This window comes from Tigriopus californicus, chromosome 1, assembly GCF_007210705.1.
Source record: "Tigriopus californicus strain San Diego chromosome 1, Tcal_SD_v2.1, whole genome shotgun sequence".
NCBI classification, from domain to species: domain Eukaryota; kingdom Metazoa; phylum Arthropoda; class Copepoda; order Harpacticoida; family Harpacticidae; genus Tigriopus; species Tigriopus californicus.
The window spans coordinates 11,493,236-11,516,152 of NC_081440.1; the positions used below are offsets into that span (position 1 = coordinate 11,493,236).

The 22,917-nt window shown below is 43.4% G+C and overlaps 1 protein-coding gene and 1 long non-coding RNA gene across 5 annotated transcripts in view; one reads left to right on the forward strand and one right to left on the reverse strand.

The window, feature by feature from the left end:
• Nucleotides 1-19,860, forward strand: part of LOC131884344 (uncharacterized) — a 28,835-nt gene extending 8,975 nt beyond the window's left edge. Inside the window, exons 2-3 of the long non-coding RNA XR_009373712.1 lie at nt 15,095-15,402; nt 18,935-19,860. This is a non-coding gene — a long non-coding RNA (uncharacterized LOC131884344). The remainder of the gene's footprint in view (nt 1-15,094; nt 15,403-18,934) is intronic.
• LOC131884315 (zinc finger protein 1 homolog) lies at nt 119-8,403 on the reverse strand. Of its 4 annotated transcripts, none has more exons than XM_059232080.1 (3): nt 8,258-8,403; nt 2,984-4,190; nt 119-1,175 (listed from the first exon to the last, which is right to left on the reverse strand). In XM_059232080.1, the coding sequence occupies exons 2-3, from the start codon at nt 4,169-4,171 to the stop codon at nt 519-521; spliced, it is 1,845 nt and encodes a 614-aa protein (XP_059088063.1). In that variant the 5' UTR covers nt 4,172-4,190; nt 8,258-8,403; the 3' UTR covers nt 119-518. The 4 variants fall into 4 exon arrangements, with proteins under 4 accessions (XP_059088063.1, XP_059088049.1, XP_059088056.1 ...); XM_059232066.1 differs by lacking the exon at nt 8,258-8,403 and adding an exon at nt 5,835-6,336; XM_059232073.1 differs by lacking the exon at nt 8,258-8,403 and adding an exon at nt 4,588-4,821.
• Nucleotides 19,861-22,917: the final 3,057 nt, after the last annotated feature.

A 22,917-nucleotide genomic window follows, 5' to 3' on the forward strand; every position in this document is an offset into this window, starting at 1 on the left:
CTTTTTTACAAGGCTACAATATACTTCTCAAGGGTGATGGAATGACCCAAAATTACACCTCAGAAGAGGATTCCTCTGCACTTTGGGAGACCCTCTACACTGGCAAACCTCAGATTGCGATGCACTGACATGTCGTGAATCCCCACCAGAAATTGAGCCCCGTCCTGGTTTTGTGAGTGTCAACTTGGCACAAGTCATAAACCGAAATATGCGTGGAACTTGACGGTGACACATTGGTTTTGAAACCAGGCTATGTCGCCCTCTGAGGTCCAAATAGTGGATTTGTCAGTTTGTTTTCCAAGTAACAACTGTTCTTTGCCAACTGATCGGCTCTCTCTGAAGCCATTGTGTGACAAAACTCAGCTGAGTCTGAGCAACGCAATGAGACCGACTAGACTTATAAAGAAAGGCATTCCCCTTTGGGGTAGTATATTTTCTTGAATTAGTAAAGATACACCCTCAACTCAAAACATGAGGTGCAAATCACAGTTGGCGAAGACATTTTGGATCAAGCAGATTTACAAACAATCCAGTTGAAGTGTGTCAAGAATGGGATAGTCCATGAGAGCCTCTGCTTGTACTTTGTCGGTTTGGTATAATGTGTGATTCGAAATGTGGGATTGATGCGGCATTGTGGCATGAGATGCCATATCTTGATAATCCGGCAGACTTGATTGCGAATCGGTGCAATTGTACACCAATCTCATGAGTGATCCCACATTGTCCTCGGTGGTGTTATCATTGATCTGCGAGAGCGGCATTTCATCGACCCTTCGGTGGGTAGAGGATGGGAAATGACTCATGAGATGGTCTTCAAGGCTGTGCTCAGAGTCAAATGTGGCGTGGCAAAGTTCGCAAGGAAACTGCCCAACAGAACTGGACGAGATCTGATTGGCTCCACATTGGAGGGAAAAACTTTGTCCCATGCTGGGAAGTCGATTTTGCTGACAATGCGATTCGTAGGATGGCGGGGGTCGGTGCTGATATTGGGGAGCATGGGTCGTCTCCTCGGGGTAGTTGGGAGACGAGTTGCTGCTGGGCTCGAAGGTCTGCTTGGTGATTGGTGTTCGATGCTTGCGTTTCGAGTGGTCGTTGAGGTGACGCTTGGTGGGAAAACCTTTGCCACAATAGTGACAATCAAAGCTCTTGCCATTAGCGCGATTCCTACACGTGATCTGTAAGAGATAGAGAGAATTAGCCACAATTATCGCTTTGATCTGTTCGTTTCCTAACTGGAAGGTCTCCGAACACCAGGCGGTCAAAGAAGGACGCGAAATACTGAAATACTGTAGGTAGGAGCCATTGACCCCCACTGAATCACTTCCTTGGTCCTCATGCAATTAGTAAATCTGATCTCGAACCACTCCTTTCTTTGAACAAGCTCAAATGCCAGTCATCCTCATTGTAAAGTAGTGTTTACTCGTAAAGCTGGACAACCCACCATTGTCCCATCAAGTTGGTCCGATGAGGTGCTAGGATTTCATTTGGGACTCTCGTGCCGTCATTGGGGAGCGATTTCGACTCCACCCTTCCGTCTTAACACGGATTGTGAAATATACTCTGTCCAACATCCAGAATACGGGAAAACGAGATCATTTTGAGCTCGACAACCACGATGTATCTTGGAAAGGAAACGACTAAAACAGATACCCTTTAACGGAATGGAAAGATCAAGTCCATGACGGATATTCTGAACAGTTTTTACTAGCATTCTTTCCTCGCTGGTGGAGAGATAAAGGCTTTTTTTAAGAGTGGCGGCAAAGAAGGATGATGCTCATTAGATTAAGAACACCCCATTAAATCTCATTAAGCTTCGAAAGTGGCCAAACCTCCTTCCTTCCTTCTTCTCCTCCTCCTCCTCCTCCTCCTCCTCCTTTTAAAGACAGCTGTCGAAATTTGGCGTCCGTCCCATTTGCCTCACCTGATCGTTCCGAACGATATGACAAATATGTGTGATTCGTTACACACACATCCCCTCTGACTACTAACATTGTTCATGGAACACCCAGGGAAATGCTCTCAAACCTATTTGAGCCAGGTGTTACTTTGAACTTGCTAGCCAAAGCGGTGGACGCTTAATTAGACTGATTACTTGGCATTCTCTTATCCTATTATCATCTAATCAGCCAATTTCGTCAATTCAGCAGATCATGCCCTATTAGGCGTATCTACCAGTGATACCTTCAATATAAAGGTGTTCCCAATGTTTGATTCCTTTTCAAACCTCTGTGATTTACTTCACTAGATGCGTTTTGAGGGAGATGAGCAGCTGCCAAATGGAAAGATTGTGATCTTTACCAAAACGTCTGTGAGTACACATAATTAGACTTTTTCGAACTACCGTTACAGGGAAGGGGTGCTCATTTTTAGTGTTTCAAAGTGTATTTTCTTAACTCATTGGGCTTTTTTCAACCAACCTAAACTTCCCCTACGACCGATGGATCCAGACAAGTGACAAAAATGGATGGAAAATTGCAAAGTCATCCTACATCTACATACACTAGCCTTTCTCTTGATTTGACGATTATTCTAATGACGTAGAAAATTGATCGTCAGTGTTCATGCAATGAGAAAAAAAGGAGCACGCTGAAAGTGCAAATTGATTCCAGTCTTAATATCCCGAAATTCGGATGACTTGCTCAAGATTGAGAGTTTGCATCGCCTGGTGATGCTGATGATCTTCGTCATGGCCAACATTCCGAAGAGGCAATCAAGTGATTCCCTCTCCATCTTTTGGTATCGCATGAGCCAGAGTAAGAAGGGGAGGGCAGGCTACACCCAAATTTAGGGAGATGAGATTGTCTACATTGTTGGAATTGATGGGAACAAGTGGGTTGGAAAATTAAATCACCAGATGACAATGATGATGAAAATGAGCGCGAGAATTAAGAGCTTGGCGAGATGTTGTCCGAGTGACAAAAACATCCCCAAGAGAGTAAGAGAGCGGCTCTTTCTACAGGTATCGTTGCAATAATCCACTTACCATATGTTTACCCAGATACGCCTTCACCGCGAACTGAACACCACAAAGTGGACAACCGTAGTCTCGACGTCCTTCGTTATGAGCTGCCTTCTTGTGGTCCTCCAATGTAGATCGGTAACTGAATTGAGCCGGACAGAGCGTACAAGGGATCACTTGACCCGCGTGAGTGGCCCGGATGTGTCGGTTCAAGCTGGCTCGACGGGTAAATTCCGATTCGCACTCCGTACATTTGAACTGTTTCTCGTCGAGATGAGTCTTCAAGTGACCGGCCAAGGTTTTCTTGTTCTTAAAAGATGCACCGCACTCTTGGCAAGGGAAGGATTCATTCGAATTCCGGTGGAGATTTTCGTGAATCGTCAGATGGTCTTTGCGCGAGAATGACTTGTGGCAAAATTGACACGAGAATTTGAAATCCGCTTGATGAGTGCGCTGATGCCGCTTTAAGCTATGGCTCCATTTGAAGGTCTGACCGCAGTCGGAACACATGAAATTCCGGTCATTGTTGTGAGTATTCATGTGCGAGGTCAGATGTTCCTTGTAGCGGGTGGTATATGAGCATTGGTCACACTTCAACAACTGAGCCCCCACTCGCTTGACCTTCTTTCGCTTTCCCGACAAGGATCGTTTGATGTCAGCATCGTTGTAGTACAGAGAGGGTTCCTGCGGTGGAGGGGATCCAATGGATGATCCTGAAGATGAGGATTCTCGCTCAGCATCGCGGATAAGTTGCTGCTGTTGCATGGTTAGGTTGGCTAAGAGGTTAGGGTTGAGCTGAAGCTCCACAAAGGATTGATTGGAGTCATCAGAGTTAAACGCATCCGAGTCGTAATTGACATCACTGGTGGTGGAATCGGGTTGGACCTTCATTCCCAGGGCCTTGTAGGAGCTCACAGACCCAGAGGAGGTTGAGGCGGTATCATCCGAGGAGTTCATGGTAGTGTATCCTTGGTGAGCCATTCGTTGACCCATCCAATCCATGGACGAGTCCGGCGACATTCTCTCCATAACGGGATCCAACACGGGTTCACTAACTAATTTGGAGAAAGGTTGAAGCAATTGATCCAAGGCTGAGCTCCCCAAAACGGGCAGGTCGGTTTGTTGGTCACTGGGGAAATATAAGAACTTCTCCAGGGAGGAATCGAAGTTAGATGCCGGTGGTTGAGGAGCCATGGTCAAAGTGTCTAACATGGTGAATGGTTGGAATCAACTGAAATGGAAAGAGACACGTTCTCATCAGTCTGGCTCAAACTCATTCACCTTACGCTAATGCGCGACTTTTTTTTGGGTATGCATTCTTATGGAACGGAATTATCTTGGTTTGAGATCGCCAAGTTTAAAGGAAATTCTTGCCTTTTAAATGACCTATTCTCTGGTCAACGTCGTGGTCAGAGATCATACGAGTTAAAAAGAGTCAGTGAAATTCCGAGATGTCAACCAAGTTTGCGGTGGAAAAAGGCCGTAAATATCCAAACTGACCAACACACATGCATATAGTGATGCCCCCCGGAGCTTTGAACACTAAACACGCGTCCAGCGGGACCCTTTGGATGTGGGGGACAGACCTCCGGCAAGACAGATATGTGAAATACTTTGGGGGACTTTACCTTTTGTGGCTTGGACAATGATGGTGTGTGGGCCTCTTTATCAAAAGTTGTATCTGATCTGGGTGAATGAGAAATGACAGGTGCTTACGACAATGGTGGCAAGCCGATTTGCCGCCACCAACTCGCTTGATTGCTACTAGGCTATGTCACGCACTAAAGTCACCCTTTGCACGGTGATGGACAACTACAACAAACGAGATCGTACCTCGGACTGATCATCATTGAAATGGGTTCCCCAAAATTCGTCGCCATTTCAAGATTACCCGATTCTTTGGGGCCGTCTTTTCCACCTAGTGGTCATGGTAGTCGTGCCCAAGGTGGACTCTGTATTTCGACGAGCCCTCGTTGGCAGAGACCCCTGGTTAAGTCCCCGCCCGTTTTTTGTGAGTTGATCGTTGGCTGGTTCCCTTCGCACTCGTTCCGTGTCGCTTTCGAAGAGATAGTGGTGGTGCTGGAGAGGTTGGCAGTTGGTACCGCTCCAAAGCACAACCAAAAGGTGATTCCCTAATAACGAACTCGCCATCATCAGCATTATCATCAACAACAACAACAACAACAACAAGACTTCCACAGAACACAACGCTCGAGCGAAGGTGGCAACCAGATTTTGCAGAAAGTCCGAATAAAGAAGAGTTATCTTGTTGAGGAGGAGCAAATTGGTTTATCGGACTGAACTAGTTAACCAAGGCTTAAGACTACGAGTACATGTTGTTCGCGATTGAACATGATCTTCCGATGCTGTTCATGCAGGTTCATAATGAGAAAAGTCAAGCAATTTTGATCGCGGTTTTTAGAATTGTACATACGTACAATCTGAAGATCTTGCACCTCCAAGCAATTACATGTCCAACCATTGAATAAGGTCAAAAAGTCATAGGCTCATGAGTAAGCCCAAGATCGCATTTGTCTCTGAGCAAGATCGAGAGTTCCTCATCTGATAGCCATCTGGGTTCATGCCATGACAAGTAATGCGTGATGCTCCCTCCTTCATTTGGTCGTGGATACATTAGACACCAAGATCATCTCGAGGAGGGTGCTGTCGCAACCTTTAACTACCCACCCTATTGGTGGTAATGGGCCAAGCACCGCTAGGAATCGTAGGATAGGGTATCATGGCATGTATCACACTCGCATTCAAAGCTCTGTCTGTCTGCTCCGCCGTGACCCCTCCATGTGAAGTGTCAAGTCCGAGTGGAAAAGACATTTTTCACACAAGGATTTTGGAAAACGTCTTTTTATGAGGATACCTGATGCTGGCGATGATCTTGGGATTGCGCATCCAAACTATCATTGAACGGTGTCGTTGTGTTTGGGTGGCAGGGAATCCGGACCCAGCCGTCGTTCGATGGCGACTCTTGGCTAGAGGCTGAAGATTTCCCACTGAGCCGCATTTTATGCCCTATGATTCCTTCAAACAGATTAGCTTGTCGGGTTTGGGAGTACGAGTAAACCAATTTGGATTATGAACATTCCTGCACTCCAAGAGATCTGACACGCCGGAGGTGGTGGTGGTGGTGGTGGTCGGTTCTCGGATCACTTGAATTGAAGACTCTTTGATTGACAACCACGGAGATAAATGAAATCAACACAAGAAAGAGCGACTCGATCCATGGATTGACAACACTATATCACGGGGCTCCTGACCCTAATATTTGGCAAATTCCGTCAAAATTGTTGTGATCGACAGCGGTCTTTCGGAGTTAGACTTCACGATAATCTCATTAGAAGTGCTCTTTGACGGACTTCCAAGTACAAAAGTCAAGAGCGAGAGGAGAAACCCGACTGGCACCCAAAATTCTCTCGTTGGCACAACATTGGTCGGAGTCGCCATGGTCTATTGATTTTGCGACATACCGTCAACTTGTTCGGAATGACAGGCAAACCATGGCCTGAACAGCCGCAGATCTCGATGTACTGCTCAAGCTCGATCAGCTTTGGCACTCTTTCAATGAGCTTTAGCTCCATTGATTGATGTACAGTGGGTGCTATGAAATGATGAATTGCAATATAAGCGTTGGAGGTTTGTCCGTTTTCATAATAATAAAAACCTTGACCACAGTATGAGAGGAAAGTGTTGGGCCCAACCAATGTTTCTTGCATCCTTATTGTACAAATAAATGTAAACTAATGATCAAAGCTGCCAAAGAGAGTCAGGAGAGTCCTGGAGTTAATAGAGGCCACATTAGTTATGGAATGAATTAGATTGATACGAATTAAGAATGGTGACGTTAAAATCCACGAGACCAAGACTTTCATGTCACACTGTAAGTGTTGTCGCCTCCTGGCAAAGCATTATCGCTCATCCCATTTGACGGTAGGAGCGACAATTGAGAGATGAAACCTAAGATTTTTTGGAATCTCTGTGCTAACAAACTGATCAAACAAATCTGGCTTTGTTCTCTGAATTCGACACCATTCAGAAGGGCTTTATACTTGGCAAAGAATGGCTTTGGGAGGTCCATGGATGAGCAGAGATCCCATCGATTTTGGTCGTTCTTGAGGTTCTAAACTGTTTTTGGAGCTTGCGAGAAGGGTCTGTTGTTTGAATGAAATGAGGAACCCATTCATTCAATATCTTGGCTGATGAAGCGTTAAGTACCGCAGAGTTGCATTGGAAAAGATGATAAATGGAGGTGGTTTCACTGATAAGTAAAATTTCCCACTGTCTGTACGAAGTTTTTGTTAATGCTCACATGGACATCATTGGCGCTGAAACGTCTTCTATTTCACACTAGTCTGGATTAAACCTCTGGAACTGAGTGACGAGAAAAGTGCCGTGATCATTTGAAATTGGCTTAGGGCCCATTTTGGTCTGATTGTTTGCTCGGTTCATTTCAAGTGTGAAGTGCTTCTTGAGACAGGAACTCTTGTGAGAACTTGGACAAATAAACCTCAGGCGAATCAATGCTTTGCCTATTTTTGACACTTTCCTAGCTAAATGCTCCTTTTTCGTTAGTGTAGACGAACTCGAAAATGGATAGATTGGATAGAATATAGTGACTAGTAGAGAAACAATCCACTTTGCAAACACACCTTGTATTCCCAAAGTCATAAACTCTATTGGAAGTCCTGTTGGGACGTTTCCTCTAATCTCTAAAGAGAACTCCAATCCCCAGGACACAAATGTGAGGTAAACGGAAATGGGTTCGAAAGGCAATTTTACACCCAAGACCTGAAAATAGACCAGAGCCGTCCAAACAAAAGGCCGCCATCTTGGCGACTTTGCGGGAGACCATCCGACATTCTCTGGATGGACTAATGTCGGACCAAAGTCGAGCTGAACCAACTATGGCTTTTTGGGGGGACTCTGTTGGAATAGATTCTGGATATCTCGGCCATTTGGTGCTTGTCATTGCCTGGACTAGCTTGACATTCACAGGAGCGTAATTATTACCCGCAAAGTGACACCAAAGTGTCCTCCTTCGGCTTTTCGGGAGACAAATGAGGGTCACAAATCCAGTTCATGTCCACGCCTCTCTCGAGTGGACAATGTTACAAACGAGTCAACCAGCCACTGAAACCACCATCCCAGGGAAGATCTTCAAAGTGAGCAAGTAGAACCTTTACCTTCCAACTAGTCAACCAACCTACCAAGCTATCCGTCTATCTAGCCCTGTATGTACTCGTATGTACATATGCATGGATAGATGCATGCAAGATCATCACTTACCGAGATAAGGCCGAGGATGTCGAGAACCACTGCTGAGGATTTGGGCGTGAACATGATGACAAGAATTTCCCCGAAAACTGAGTCACAAATGGGATCTTGAGTGGCTCCTAAAATTCTTGATATGATTGACTACTGGGTCCAAGAGGGAAGAATCAGAATGGGCAACCAGATTCCATGATCAAGGGCTGGCTTTTTCGGCCCTGGCTCTTATGTGCAACGAGTACGTGAATGTGAATGTGTGGAAGTGTAAGAACGAGTAGCGCCATGTAACAAAGGTGGTTGGTCGGTCGCTTGGTTGGTTGGTTGTATGGTTAGAGCTGGTTACTTAGGCTAGCCTAAAAGTGCTCCTTTGGGCTCGAAAATGTTTTAGTATCAGCTAGCAGCAAGCGGGGGCAGGCAGTGCTGAAGCATTCCCTCATACCTAAGCCTTGGGCTCACCATGTTCAAAGGAAGGGGGATCTTTTTCCATTACAAAACCACAAGAAGTCGTGTTGGTTGGCACATGTGGCAGTCATGGGTTCGACTAAGCCTACTGATGATGATGGTTGATGTTGATCGTCTCGACCATGCCGCCAATTCGACCACAGCGGAAACCGACGACGACGGTGAAGAGCCGGAGGAGGAGAAGTAGGAGGAGAAGGAGGAGGGGCGGGAGAGTCAAATTGGAAGCAGCAGGTCTTCGACAAAACGGTTTGGCACCAAAGCAACTGACTCGATCTACTCAAGCTTCTTCTACGACCCTAGTTCGAACCTGGAACAGGGTTTCCAACAAGGGCAGATTCGGAAATCCTAAACTGATTGGCTTTGACAAAAAATAAAATAGTATTTGCCACGAGTTACACGAACTGATGCGCTATGCTTGCTTAATCTTCTGTAAACCAGAGTAAATTGAACTAGAGTGTTGTCCCAGGACGCATGTGGAATGAAATCTTTTTTAGTTTGAGCAAACAATAGGCTAAAAATTCGGATGCAGATAGTATTATATAACAAATTTATCATTTTGCATTTGACCATTGATGTTCTTCATAACAGGCAAATATGACCATTTTAATTACAGTAGCTCTTTTCCGGACATTTTTGCTGCTTATTGTGATTGTAAAAAGCATTAATGATCCCACGCCTCAAACCGAAGGCTTCGTGAGGCAAAAGTGTGCACTTGTGTTTAATTCACGTTCAAATTCGGAGCATTGTATTCGGGAAACACCTGACACCAACTACTGATGGGGAGAGCATCATTAACAAATATTTGTTGTGTAGCTATCAAATTAATATTAACCGACAAGAAATATGATCGCTTGTTCAAAACCCCATAATTGCTATTTCAAGCTTTATTTGCAAGTAAGATTTGATGCCATGTTCAAAGGTTCGGAAGGTAGAGAGCAAATAATTTGCACTGCTTTTATCTTTGTATGCTCCTGATTACTTATGGTCGTTATGGATCTCTCATGCACTCTTGATGGTGAAATTATTTTCAGTTGCTCATTCATTTCCAGCTTTCTCGTGTGTTTCCTTTTGGCATCTGTATAGAATTTGGAATATAACATTCATATTAATGCTATTTTTTACGGCACTACACTACACGTACATGCAGGAAACATTTTCAGTTCCATCTCAAAATGTGTGTTGTAAGATTCAGTTCAAATTTGATTAAGATGGCACACTTGTCATTTTTCGGCTTTTAATTGTATTGCTCTGTGTTTCCAGCTCAAATTAAAAACTTTCATGCCTTAAAAACATAATGAAAATAAAACTTTCAAAAACTTATGTGAAGGAAATTAAGAAAGAGTGCACTTAGTTCCTACTTACACATTTATTATGATCAAATCTAGCAATTAGTTCCTGAGTTATATGGGGTTAATTGGTCCTGTTGTATCTCTATTAACTTCCAAATGTCCACGCTATGAGTTAACTCAAGTGGCCAGAAAATTATTACGGATTTTCAATATCCCAAAAGTACAAGATTGCGTATCTTTATTCCCTGGACAATCTCAAAAGCTCGATGATATCTTTCATAGCACTACTATGATATACAGAGATGTTTGAGAATATGTTTTGAGAATATCGAAAGTGCACTCATTTTGTCACGTTATTCATTCAACAGGCAATTTTAAAGATTTAGGCGTTTGTGAAGACTTTGTTGAAATTTAGTACACGCTGCATCTTTGTGGCCTCTTTGATTTTCAGGAGATTGTCAATGAAACTCGCTTCAAAAAGAATTTTCACAAATTTACATTTTGTTGTGTTCATGTGAAATTTTGTTTAAATGGAAAACATCTACTTTTGTGGTGTTGATAATCAGTATGACGTACTTGTCTGGGTATTTGAGTTCAGATGTGGCGGTGATTTTTGGAACTAGGAAATATAAAAACAAAAACATTAACCCGCATTTACCTCAGCAGGGACTTGAGAGATCTTATCTTAATATCTATTTAAGGAGGAATTAAGTGTACTCCTAATTTCCTTTAAATATTTTTTTCAAAGATTTTGTTTTGTTTTCAAGGCATACAAATTTCTAATCTGAGCTAGAATGACATAAAACAATAAAATGATTTTTGGAGGTAGAAGAATGTGATGTGTTTGGGTATTTCCTTTAAAACTTGATAAAATATCCTCTGAATGCACTATAAACATGAATGCATTATAAGTTTTCTATTACAGAGTTACAATACTTTTTGAACCCCCTGCACGGTTGCCTCTCTTTGATAGTTGCAAGAAGAGCTTATAGAATCAAAGCAGAAGGGAGGTTGATGAATCTCTTCTAAATTTCTGTCCATTCCATCCACTGAAGCTGAATAAGACCAATCAAGGTGGTAAGCCAGCCACGTACGGGTAGGTCGGTGGGTTCTCCAAGCCACGAGACCCGCCAGAGCTCCGCAGTACATAGAGAGTTTCAATAACACATCCGTTCTTTTCGAAGCCAACTTAACCAACTGAGGCTACATCATGCGCTCTCCTCCTTTGGTGGATGCCTGCTTGGCTTGCCCTCTTTCTCTCTATCTCTCTCTCTCTTACTCATAATCATGGGGTAGACGATTGAAAATTGCTTGGGGTTGATATTTGGTCAACCCGGCACGGCGGTTCTTGCTCTTGTATTGCCTTTACACGCATCTAGCTTCAAGCACCGCCTCTCTTGGCCGCTTCAGACCAGTTTTTTTGTGTTTTGCCTCCCAAAATTTGAAGACACTTTTGACCTTTCTGGTTGTCTTAAGAATGCTTTGAAGTCTAGTCGGGTTTTAAAACTGTTTCATTGGTTTTTGCTACCGCTTTTAAGGTCTTATTTCAAGAGGGCAAAGTCGGGAAGGAGAAAAAAATGGGAGCAATCCCTCTATTCCTCGACAATTTATCGGATGAGGAATTCCAAATATTGATTGAATGTTTAGATAAGCAAGAGTCATTATCACTCTGTGGTGGCTGCCACGTTTAACAGTGCTCTACAATACCCTCAACGATCCAACGAACGAGATGTCGCTTTTGTGTTGAAGGATTAGTGTCAAGATTGAATGCAGGTCTGGAAACACGGCCATTCAGCGTTGGGAATTGACCTTCCATAAGATTCTCGCGGGCCCTAACCATGGATTCCTTGGTGTTTTAACCATTAGAAAAAGGCATGAAATGTTTTGCCCAGAGAGGGAATTATCAAGACATGGTTTTCAGTGACTAACTCGACCAATTTAGATTCATCATCAGATTTTATTTTCTTGTCTCTGCGTGTCACCAAGCTGAAATTTGAACGCAAAAACGTTGATTATCCTTTAATTATTCTAACGGGGTAGACGCAAATGATGGATTCAAAGTAATCTTCTAAGTTTTTTGCTTGCACATCAATGCGTTGTTATAACAGAGGTTTAATGCACAGGGAAATGATAAAAAAAGTTATTGATGATAACCGTACAAAATGGCAACATAAACTATCTTTGTGTGAAGGCCAAACATGTGTTTTGATGAATATTTTGAGTCTTTTTCCAAGATGGAGGTGTTAAATCGACTAATCGAATTTTGATTTATATCGTGTTCAGGTATATCCAAATCAGAGTATAAGTTAGGAGCCGATCCTACACTCAGATTTCTTTTGGGAAAGTGACAGTCAACAAAATGAACAAATGCCATAAGAAGCCAAAAATAGATGAGCACCTTTCGAGGACCTTTCACGATCCTGGCACTTTCTGGTGCTCTCTTTTGCCAGAAGCCCCACCCCCAGGAATGTTCAATGGGACGGTGGTGGAGCATAGTTTGAATAATTTTTGGACAAATCGTTGAGAGTCCGACATTTCCATCTCAGCATGAGACAATTATGGGCCAGACACATTCAATGTAGATGGACGGACAGTCGCGAAAAGTTCCAAGATCGATCACCTTAACCCGCCCTTGGACGTTGCTGGTCAACGAACCAACCAGCCGACGAACGGTTGGAATTTGCTCCAATGGTTTGGCTTTTGGCAGGTCAAGTTTCACACCATGCCAAAACTGTGACAAACTGACTCCAAACTGACAACACCCACCCTCTGAGTTGCCAAGAATAATGGACTTCTTGAAAGACGGGAGAGGAGGAACCGATCATTGGATTGGCCTTCCTTTCCAAACCCTTTGCACAAGATCAAACAGGGATGGATGTTATGGATGATGTCCTGTGGAAATATCTATCTCCCATTGTGGACTCTTTACGATTATTTGTCATCTGACGAGCTCTAATGAGAGCAATTCTTCACAGGTTATCAGGTTCCTGTTGTGGGACAATTGAAGATCCGTACTACGTACATCCAGATCGTTGCCCCAACAAATCGCTTTGGGAATCAATACTTAGCACAACAGCTGACCTTTTCTCGATTGGTTCCGAGTCCAAGTGACAAAATGTTTTGGGAACCACAATTATAGTTGCAACTTGCAACTCTTTGTTGTTCGAATTTGTAAACGCGCCCACCTGTCCAATTGATTTGAATCAGGTTTGAGCTCGGGGGTTTGCACACCAACCTCGACAACTTTTGATAGAGTTAGGTGGCTCATGGGTTTCGGATGTATTAGCATTCCTATTTTTTGTCGTTGAATTCGATCTCCAGGATGACAGCCAACCAACAAGCGTGTTTATCATTCCTACCAATTATATTAGAATTAGCCGGCACCTTTTTCAATTAGCCGATCTATGTGCACACTTGTGATGGATTAATAAGATATGTACTGATGATAGCACTCGCTATCACATGTGATGCGGGAAAGCAAGTATTTGTTGAAATTGTTGTCCTGGAACACAATTCCTGTTTGCCAGAATGACTTGAGCGCATTCGTTAATCATGATCGTTTAACTATCACGGCTGCCGTTTGCTTGCGCCGCCGAATGCCGCTCTTTTTCTACGCCATCTAGCGGAGACGAAATAAAGTATAACAAACGCACAATGACTTGACTTGAATTAATTATTATTATGTTTTGCTCCTCTGAATCTCTACCATTACTGTTTTTTTCGATGAGAAAGCCTATTAGCAATGGTACGATAAAAATGGTCTCCATCTGAGGTTAATCAAAGTAGCTAACAAATATATATTCACGTTTTGAGTACGTTTTTTGAAAACAATGTCACTATTTCTTACATTATGTCTCCAATTTTTCGCGAATCATCTCAATTACTATTGTTTATGGTAAATTTGAAAGAGTGTTCTGGCTCAGCCATCCAACTATATCTCGTCAATATTGTGCTGCCCTCTGAAGGATCAACATCTAACTAATAAACTTCCAAAAAACGAAGATCCTCTTCGAAAGATCCTTTTTGTCACTCTAATTGGAAATAGTGTTATTTCTATTTCATTGAGAACGGGTTGGTGAAAACTTGATCGGGCTTGATGAAACTGGCGTGATCGATTAATCCCCGCACGCTCCAATGGCGATGGCCAGTTGATGTGTCACTTGCTGTCGGTGATTTAGTCTTGACTCCATTGAATCAAAAGGCTCCGCTTCCATCTAATAGGATCAGCCAGAAGTATTCTCCGTCGTCTTCGGTCCTACTGTAGTGCTTAAGTAACTGCAGTAGCAAGATTTGCATTGGGGCCAAGGAGTCAAGACTCTCGGACGCCTCGAGCATTTCAATCGCTGAATCACAATTATGCCAAAGGGGCTCGGTTGTCTTAATAATTGTCAATTTGCGACTGGATAGCCTCATTCAAACCATGTCCTAGCACGTAGTAGCGCCTAGTAATAGGTGAGGTGCTCGGTACACTTCTTTATCTTGGTCATAATTCAACCGAGACCAAATGAACTTGTTCTTTGAGTCTGTTGAAAACCCCGATGACAACGTTCCAACTAAACGGTCCACGATTAATCCACAAAATGTATTCTATCAAGGCTCTGGGGAATTGTGGCTTGGCTTTTGACCTTTTCCGACGGCTTTGGAATTGAAGCATATCATATCTGGTACGGTCCGCCAGAACTAACGTATCTATCGACTTTCGCTCTGTCACTATTCTAACCAACACAGACAAAGACAGTAGAGAATGCGAGCGAAACCTCCCGGTTATGGATAGAATATTTTACGTCAGAAAGAAGCTTTTTTTTCTATTGCTTGCTTGTGTCAAATAGTCAAAAACGTGAAAGGATGACCCTCGTGTCAACTTGGTTTGACACTTGTTACGATGAACTTAAATGTGCCCAATTTGTTTTACCTGGCAATTACACGAGCAAAATGTGCCCGATTAAGCGAAGGATTTTACACAAATATGATCAATTCATGTTTCACGTTTACATAGTTACAAATTATCTCGAAATTCTTTAACTTGGGCTTCACCGCCAGCTATAAAACGATCTGGCCGACACATTATGGATGTTTTCATCATTTTTTTTCCTTTCCCCTATAGATGATCTCCACGTCTATATTTGCATTTGGAGGGCAATGAATGAAAGCTAATTTCCATTGAATACGAGTGTAGTAGGCGAGAGCATCCCCAATCCTTGGTTAGCCGGCCACCCTCCCGGAAAAAAAATCCATTGGTCTGTGATTTTTGTCGGCAAGGCAAAGCTCTCAAGCCCAAAGAGATCTCGAACCATCAGTCTTTGTTCATCATTGAGTGTCACCTTGTGGCGGGATCGATTGGAAAAAGCGTCAGTTACCACAATCCAAGCCAACCACCAACCACCAACCACCCCCGGTTCCCCCGGTTCTTGAGTGAGTACCAGCATTAGTAGTAGTAATGGCTGGAGTAGAAGTCGGGAACACGGAGAGAGCATCCCGTACTCATTGGGCAATTGTTGGCGTAAATATTTTGGCTTTTCACGCATCATCCTCAATGGGGACGGCGACAATCTATTTGAGTGAACAAATGATCCTGGAGGATCATTTGCCTCACACATTTCAATCAAACCGAATTGCTTTGTACTTGAGCCATTGGGCTCTGACAGAGATAAAGCAGTTGTCTGGGCCCTTCTACTAACAGCACCGTTAAATGGGGAGGAAATCCAGCGTGGCCTCACGGACCTCCTGCTGATATTGGTTGGTTTGCATTGGGAACGTATTGCCCGTTCATGACATCCCAAATATGAAAACCATATATAACCATTATCCATCGGAGGGAAAGATACATTTGAGACGTGATTCTGGTGGTGAAAATAGGAGTCTTTTTTAAGGTTACCTTACCTCTGCGAGGTTGTTCGTCGTAAAAGACGAATGGACCTCATTGGAATTGAAAAATAAATGCAATGAGGTTTAGTTGTGCATTTGTCTGAAGTGTTGGATAGACTAACATACATCGTATTCATAAGTAACCGCTCCCTCAATTGATGTTCTTATTGTGAAAATATCTCTTGTTGGTTGAAGCAAGTTAGGTAATGCGATGCCCGAGCGGCCTTTTCGCCTAAATCCTTGTTAGAACTAATTGGCAGATCATTCAGTCTCATCGACTATGACTCAATGACTATGGTCAAGTCAATGTATTGTGCGTATGGTCGTAAACAGTACTATATCTTGATTTATCCAGTCTTGTGAGCTAAGTGGTTTGGTTTGGCCATAATGAGGCGGAGTCCAACCAATGGCCAGTATTGCATTATAATCACGTTGCATGAATATAAGTTGAAGTTCAGATACGTCATTCATAGATTTTAAACAGGTGGCGTGATTGTTGTTGAATCGATGTTGCTTTTTACTTGGCAATCTCACAAGTCGAGTTGAACTGCATGTCCGTTGCGTATAGGTACTACATATGAGGTAAATTCGTCATGGCACCTCATCATCGTGATCTTTAAATTTACGAGTTTGCCACGAATCTTTGTTACTTGTCCGTAGTTGGGACATCAATGGATGTAACCATGCTTTGGAAATGGCAATTAACGACCACAGCCTCGGTGGTTTGCATCAGTGTTGAATAATGCACTCTGAGTCAAGGTTCATTGTTTAGTTAGACCCCAAACATGGCCATCAACTCAAAGAGACCCAAGGGGAGTCAGTCAGTCTATTAGGCGATTGGGCCCTTAAAAGTGATGCACCCAAGAAATTTGCCTCGACATTAACGGCCTCGACAGGCCATAGAAGACACCCCAGAATGGTTCCTATAAGTTTTGAAATAACATGACATTTTGATGGTCATACGATCTTGGGCGAATAAATGTTTATCATCTCATCATGACGAGAACAAGGAAGGCGAGAAGAAAGTCCAATCTAATCCTTCTCGGCGAAACGATGAGACCTGATCAGTGATCACACTGGCCATTTTCGAGTCTCATAGCTTAGAAGTAATAGAAAAGAGTTACTTGGAAGCCCTAGAAAATCAGCTCCAAATTCGAGTTTGGCCGAAAAGGAATTCAAAGCATTTATGACCAACTTGGTTCTAAAAATCTACCCCTCTTTTCAAGCCCACCAGTTATGAGAGGCTTTTCCCCAAGTGACCAAATTCATGGTGAGAGACAGATTACTTTGGAACCTCAAGCCCCTTCACCTCAATCCCTCCCAGAATCCAACCCTCTGGTACAAAACACATTCTCGTGTATGTCGAGTGGCTTATGTGGACATCACATTCAGTCAGTCGACCACTCTGAACTCGGAGAGACAGTCAGAGAGGCAACCTAGCAGACACTGCCTTTCGACCAGAAACTTGAAGGTTCTTTGTTCGGAAGTGAATTGCCGGTTTTTTGTCGCCTCGGCAGAGAAACCTAGCCGTAATTTGGTGACAAACACATAAAGCAAGACCATGAAAATGTGTCCCTTTTGTCACTGACAAAAAACAGACGACAGGCTTGGAACAACACGTGTGTTCATACAATAATGTCAACAAATATTCGCTTCTTCCTCGGTTCTAACCAGTTTGTTTCTGGTCACACTGTATGGGTTGGTTGATTTAAGCCCTCTAGATTTAACGAATGAGGTGGTTTCTTTTCTTTTTATTTTGCAAATGTTTATGTTGAGTTGGGAGGTATCAAATGCATTGTGCCGGTACAGATATGATTCTAACAGTGTTTGACATGTATTTGTCAAGTGCTAAGTGAAGCTGGCATATTTCTCTCCTTCAGGGTGGTCTTGTTATCTCATCTCAGTGAATGGTTGTTCTCCTCAGCTATTTCCATCGTTTCACTTTGCTCGTGGCGGCGATGGTGGTGGCAATGTCAACTCTCGAGACAATTTAGCGCCTAGATTGTGGCTTTTAAAACCCATTCCGTGACCAAAAGAGGGGACTTTCTGGTGTGTTTATCTCTTAAATGGAATGTTTGCATGGCATTAAAATGTCTCTACGAGAGAGCAAAGGAGGGCAAGTCATTTTCACGCTTTTCCTCTGCCTGCCTGTCTCTCTTCCTTCCTTCTTCACAAGTTCGCTAGAACGTGACAACTGGGCTGGGAAACCGATTAAAGTACCATCCAAGACGATTCCGAAAAATATGCGATAATGATGCGAGGGAATGTTTTTCAGTCTTCGCTTATAGAATATCTGTCCACTGTTGTTGCCACAGAACTCAGTTGAACTTATCATCAGCCTCGGCGGTTGTCCGATTCTATCAAACAATTGTGCATGTATGGTAGTTGGTGATGAATGAGGGTCGGAAAATGGGATAATCCATCACCGATGCTCCATGTATGTACTGATGTACTAGGGAGGAGGTACTGACAATTCTCCGGATTTGTTTTCCCAGGATGAACGCACGAAAAGGTCACAGGAAAGAACCAGAGTTGCTTGTCAGGGAAAAGAATGACAGACTGGGAGATTCCAACCGGTCGAATATGTAGGTATGCCTACAATTTGCCGTCAAATGTACATCGCATCGACATGATGAAATGGAAAATAATCTGCCGCGTCTTCAATGTTGGGCTTGATGGTAAAAGATATCTGGAAGCGTCTCGATAATGGTTATCCCATTGCCAGCACCTGTGACCATTGGCTCATCCAAAATTGCTATCTTGTCCGAGGAAGATCTGCGTTTCCCTCCCAAGTTTCCAAATAGAACCACTATGTTCCACTTGTCGTTCCCAGCAAGTAGCTATCATCACTTCCCTCCTCTCCATTCAGCTTTCAATATCACTTTCTCGAAAATAGATCTTCCTTTCATGATAAGGATTCAGATCCTCGTTCTCTTCTTTGAGACCGAAGAAGGAAGCATTTGGGAACCCTCTTCTTCTCTGCGCCAGATCGGCAGTCACGACTCGGGTGCTACATAGTGTACCTACGTACTACATAGGACATGAACCACTTTTCACAGTTGTTCCATTTCATTTCTAGCACATGATTGTGGACGGGAAACGAACGCACTCACTCTTCAAGGCTTGGACCAAGGGGGTCGGGAAGGGAAGCACCCGGCGAAATCATTACCGATATGGAACACGGGCTGCGAAAGATGACACCACAATTTTGGTCCATATCTCATATGGCATGGTACATGGCCACCCATTTACAGCCAGCAGAGAGGCGGAGTGGTTGTGGTTATTTTTTGTACAGATGAGAGCTCGTATCTCTACTTTACCACATAGCATGTGTAAAGGGGGCTGAAATGAGAAAGAAGGAGAGAGAGAGAGAGAGACGGAAAAACCCATGCAGATCCACGGCCAACAGATGGTGACAATGGGTCTCTTGCTCTTTTCGTTCTCTTGTTCTCTTGCTCGGAGATGGAACATTGGGATAACACACGAACCAACCACCCAACTATCGGGGACCGCCAATGAGGTTGGGAACACGGGAAAATCATTTTTCTAAGTGGGAGGGAGGGGCAAAACATGAGAGGAATGATGATTCTACGACTCTGGAAGACAGCCCTAGAAACACACCCCCAACTCGTCTGAAGGATCTATGAAAAGTTTCAATCCTCCAAATGAGGTTTTCCTGGTGCCCGCCCGATATGAGAGTGGAAAATGTGGTGGCGATCTAGTATTAGGGTTCAACTTAAACTCTTTATGACATATGTCAGCCAATGAATACCGTTCTTGCTTCGCTTGATGACAAGATCTCATGAACCTAACTCCGTTGATTCCATCTAAAACAAGACATAGGTACTGCATGAACGAGTCCCCATTTGATTGGTGAAAACCAACAACCAGCCTGCAACTCAACTGGTCCAACATCAGAGAAGCTTCTAACAAGATCTCCTGTCAACGTAAACTTGTCAAGACAAAGTGAGACCCATTTTCAGCTTACCTGACCAACTCAGACGACCGCCCCCCCCGCCTCCCTTTTTTTTCTTCTCCTCCTCTTTTTGGCCACATGGAAATGAGGGGAAACCAAGAAGATGGTTCTCGACATGCAATGTCTTGTGAGTCCAACCTATCGTGTTCTTCATGTATTTTTTGGGACAGGAAATTGCTTACCTTCCGAAACGAGGGGAGAACGAGGGTTAATAAGAAAAGAACTGGGAGGGAAGTTCTAATCACCTCTCTGAAGAATGACTAGGCAGCCCTGATCCTTTTCAAGGATTTCCACAGCGGTAGACCTGAAAAAAAATATCTGCCCAATCCGAGTTGTTGTGTGCTAAGGAAGGGCATGGAGCCCCTTTTATGACTCCGAACATAATCTTCACAGCCTTATCTTCTCAAATTTGGACTTTTACGCCGAATTAATTGAAGGGCATAAACCACCTGGACATTTAGACGAGTGCGGGATCCGTAAAGATGAGGCAGATACAGAGTCAATCATCCATCCCTCGTAGGCACTCGTTCACTCGTTCACTCATTACTTGGTCCTTGGTCCTTGGTCCTAGTTCAGACTACCCGCTCTACCTACCCTATGTAGAACCGGGGAAAGCTAGAGGACCCGAATGGATGAAGAACCACCAACCACTGTCACCACCAGCGATTTGGTCGTAAAGTGTTATGTAAGGGAGTCAAAGTACTGCACCTACCAGAGGATTTTATTAGAATCTTGATTCGACCAAAGCGATGCAGATGACGCGATCACTTGGCGGATTGAGGCAGAGAAGATGCCTGTCTCGAAGGAAATCCTGATTTGTGTTCATGACCAAAACCGCAGAATTTTTAAGATGGAGAAAATTGTCGACAGGTTCATAACTCATCTGCTCCTTCATCCATTGTAAGCTTTTGTGTCGGTGGTTATACGAACTAAACGAACTAATGCTGGGTGATATTTGTTCGCTCGAATGACGAAGCAAATCTTTTTTTTCTGCAATCATGCCTCATTGAGTTTTATTGCTTCTCACAGTTTTTTTCTTCTTTTGCATAAAATCGCGGATATCTTAGGCCAATGTTTAGAGGGACACTCACATGTACCCACACGTATAGTCCTGTAAGTGTATGTTCAGTAGATAAATACTGTATGTACGTAGGTACATACTATATACAGTGCAGGAGGCTCTGACCCCGTCGAAGAGATTTCGTTCAGGGGTTAACGAAACGATGGATGTCAGTCGAAAGTTCTGTCAGTTTCGAACCCACAATTTGCCAACCTTCGTGTGGCAAGCAGGAAGTCTAGGAATCCAAGGTGCATGTGAATGATATTTTTCATCTAATGGCGAGCAAATTGTGAGGTTAGGATTTCACTCGCACCAGAAAATCACGTCCACAAATGAAAGTTATGAGCTCACGTCAGTTGAGAGCGGCGTTGGTTTTTGGTTGATGGAGATGGAGCCAACCAGCCAACCAGCAAACCATCCAGCGTGCCCAGAGCCCCTCTCGCTGGTGAAGTCAGAGCCATCATCACCGACGAATGCTTGATGGTTTTTACTGGCGAACGAACCATTTAGGCCCGTGCAATTTTCTCTCTGGATCAAAGTCTTCGCTTACCAAATTGCCTCGACGACCTTATAACTAGATTCGTAAAACCCATGTGCCATTGGCCTTCACAAGACGAACGAAAAATACGAAATTAATTTGTACCTGCTTGACGAGTTAGACACATGCGCTTTTACAAATAACACCCTCTAACGTATCCACCGTCTTTTTCCAATGGAAGTTAAGGACGTAAGGTTTATTCATACTTTTATTTTTGGTTTGGGTTTTCATGGGCTTTTCTAACCGCAACAGGGAATGTAATCTCCAGTACCATTAAAATGAAAGGTTGTAATTCGTCTATTTATTACCTTTCAATCTTTATATGATATTTGGTCTATCAACGAATTTGAGTTGGCAGACCGAGCTAGTCCTTGAATGTAGGGTTGATCAGGAATGCTATCTAGAAATTTGTCCAAGTCTGACTTGAAAAATGCAACCGGATCAACAAGGCTCCAAGTACTCCCTACGAATATTAGAGGGAAGCAAATTAAACAATGAAGGAGCCCGAGAAAGAAGAGATGTGGACTTCATTGTTCGAACTAGCCTGGATATTGCAAGTTAAAACCATCCTCTTTCTGACACGGCTCAGCTAGGGGTTATTTTATTTTGTAATTAGATAGCTGATATTTTCTTGCTAGTCATAGACTTATCATACGTACGCGTATATGGCAATTTCATGTTTTCTTGTATGATGTAGTCCCCAATACGTCATGTCGCTAATTTTGACCATTCACGTGATTCGTCATGACGAAGGATATTTTTGGTCAAAATACGGAAAATGAGTTTTCCAAATTAGGAGGCGGATGATTGCTTCTCCATTGCTCTTGCGCAAACAACATTCCTTTTTCTAAATAAAACCCGAACCGCTTGATGATAAAGAGGCCTATGGAGTTGTATGTAAGGTAGATTGAAAAGAGTAGCTGCGCACTGACGTCAAAGCATCAGGCCAGTATCATATTTCTTGATAAATCAAGGGGGGATAAGAAGACGACTCATAAAGGCAAACGACCTTATGGTATTGGTTAGTGCTCGTCATTGGTGTAGATTTAATAGGATTTGTGGAATTTACAATCGCGTTTCCGTCGATCCTGCTGAGTAAATTCATTTACGTACAGCATTCATGACAAAGCCGAGCATCTCGTTTTCTTCTTCGTTTTGGCTGCTGATGCTGCTGTCAATGATCATTAAGCCAAACGAAGAAGTGGGATTCCTCTCCAATCTGTGAATGGTTCAAAATCTTCAAGACAAAGTCGCCAGCCAGTCCACCAACCAACGAAGGAGGGCAAATACCAAGGATTGTTGCATGCATAATTTTTCAATTTCTCAGTGTTCTCTGTCCAAATGATGGTTGGTCCTGCCTGCTGTGATGGATATTGGTGGCCTCCTTCACTCCATCCACCACTGGACTCCCCCCAAAACTCCCAAAACTCAGAAACTCCTCCCATGATGAGACCATTTGCCTTGATGCCTTCCTTGAGACCATTCCAT

Bases quoted from the DNA above. Each gene is read 5' to 3' on its own strand.
- LOC131884315 (XM_059232080.1), bottom strand. From the start codon at position 4,171: ATGTTAGACACTTTGACCATGGCTCCTCAACCACCGGCATCTAACTTC. The intron at 1,176-2,983 runs GTAAGTGGATTA...TATCTCTTACAG, and splicing joins CGTATCTGGGTAAACATATG to ATCACGTGTAGGAATCGCGC.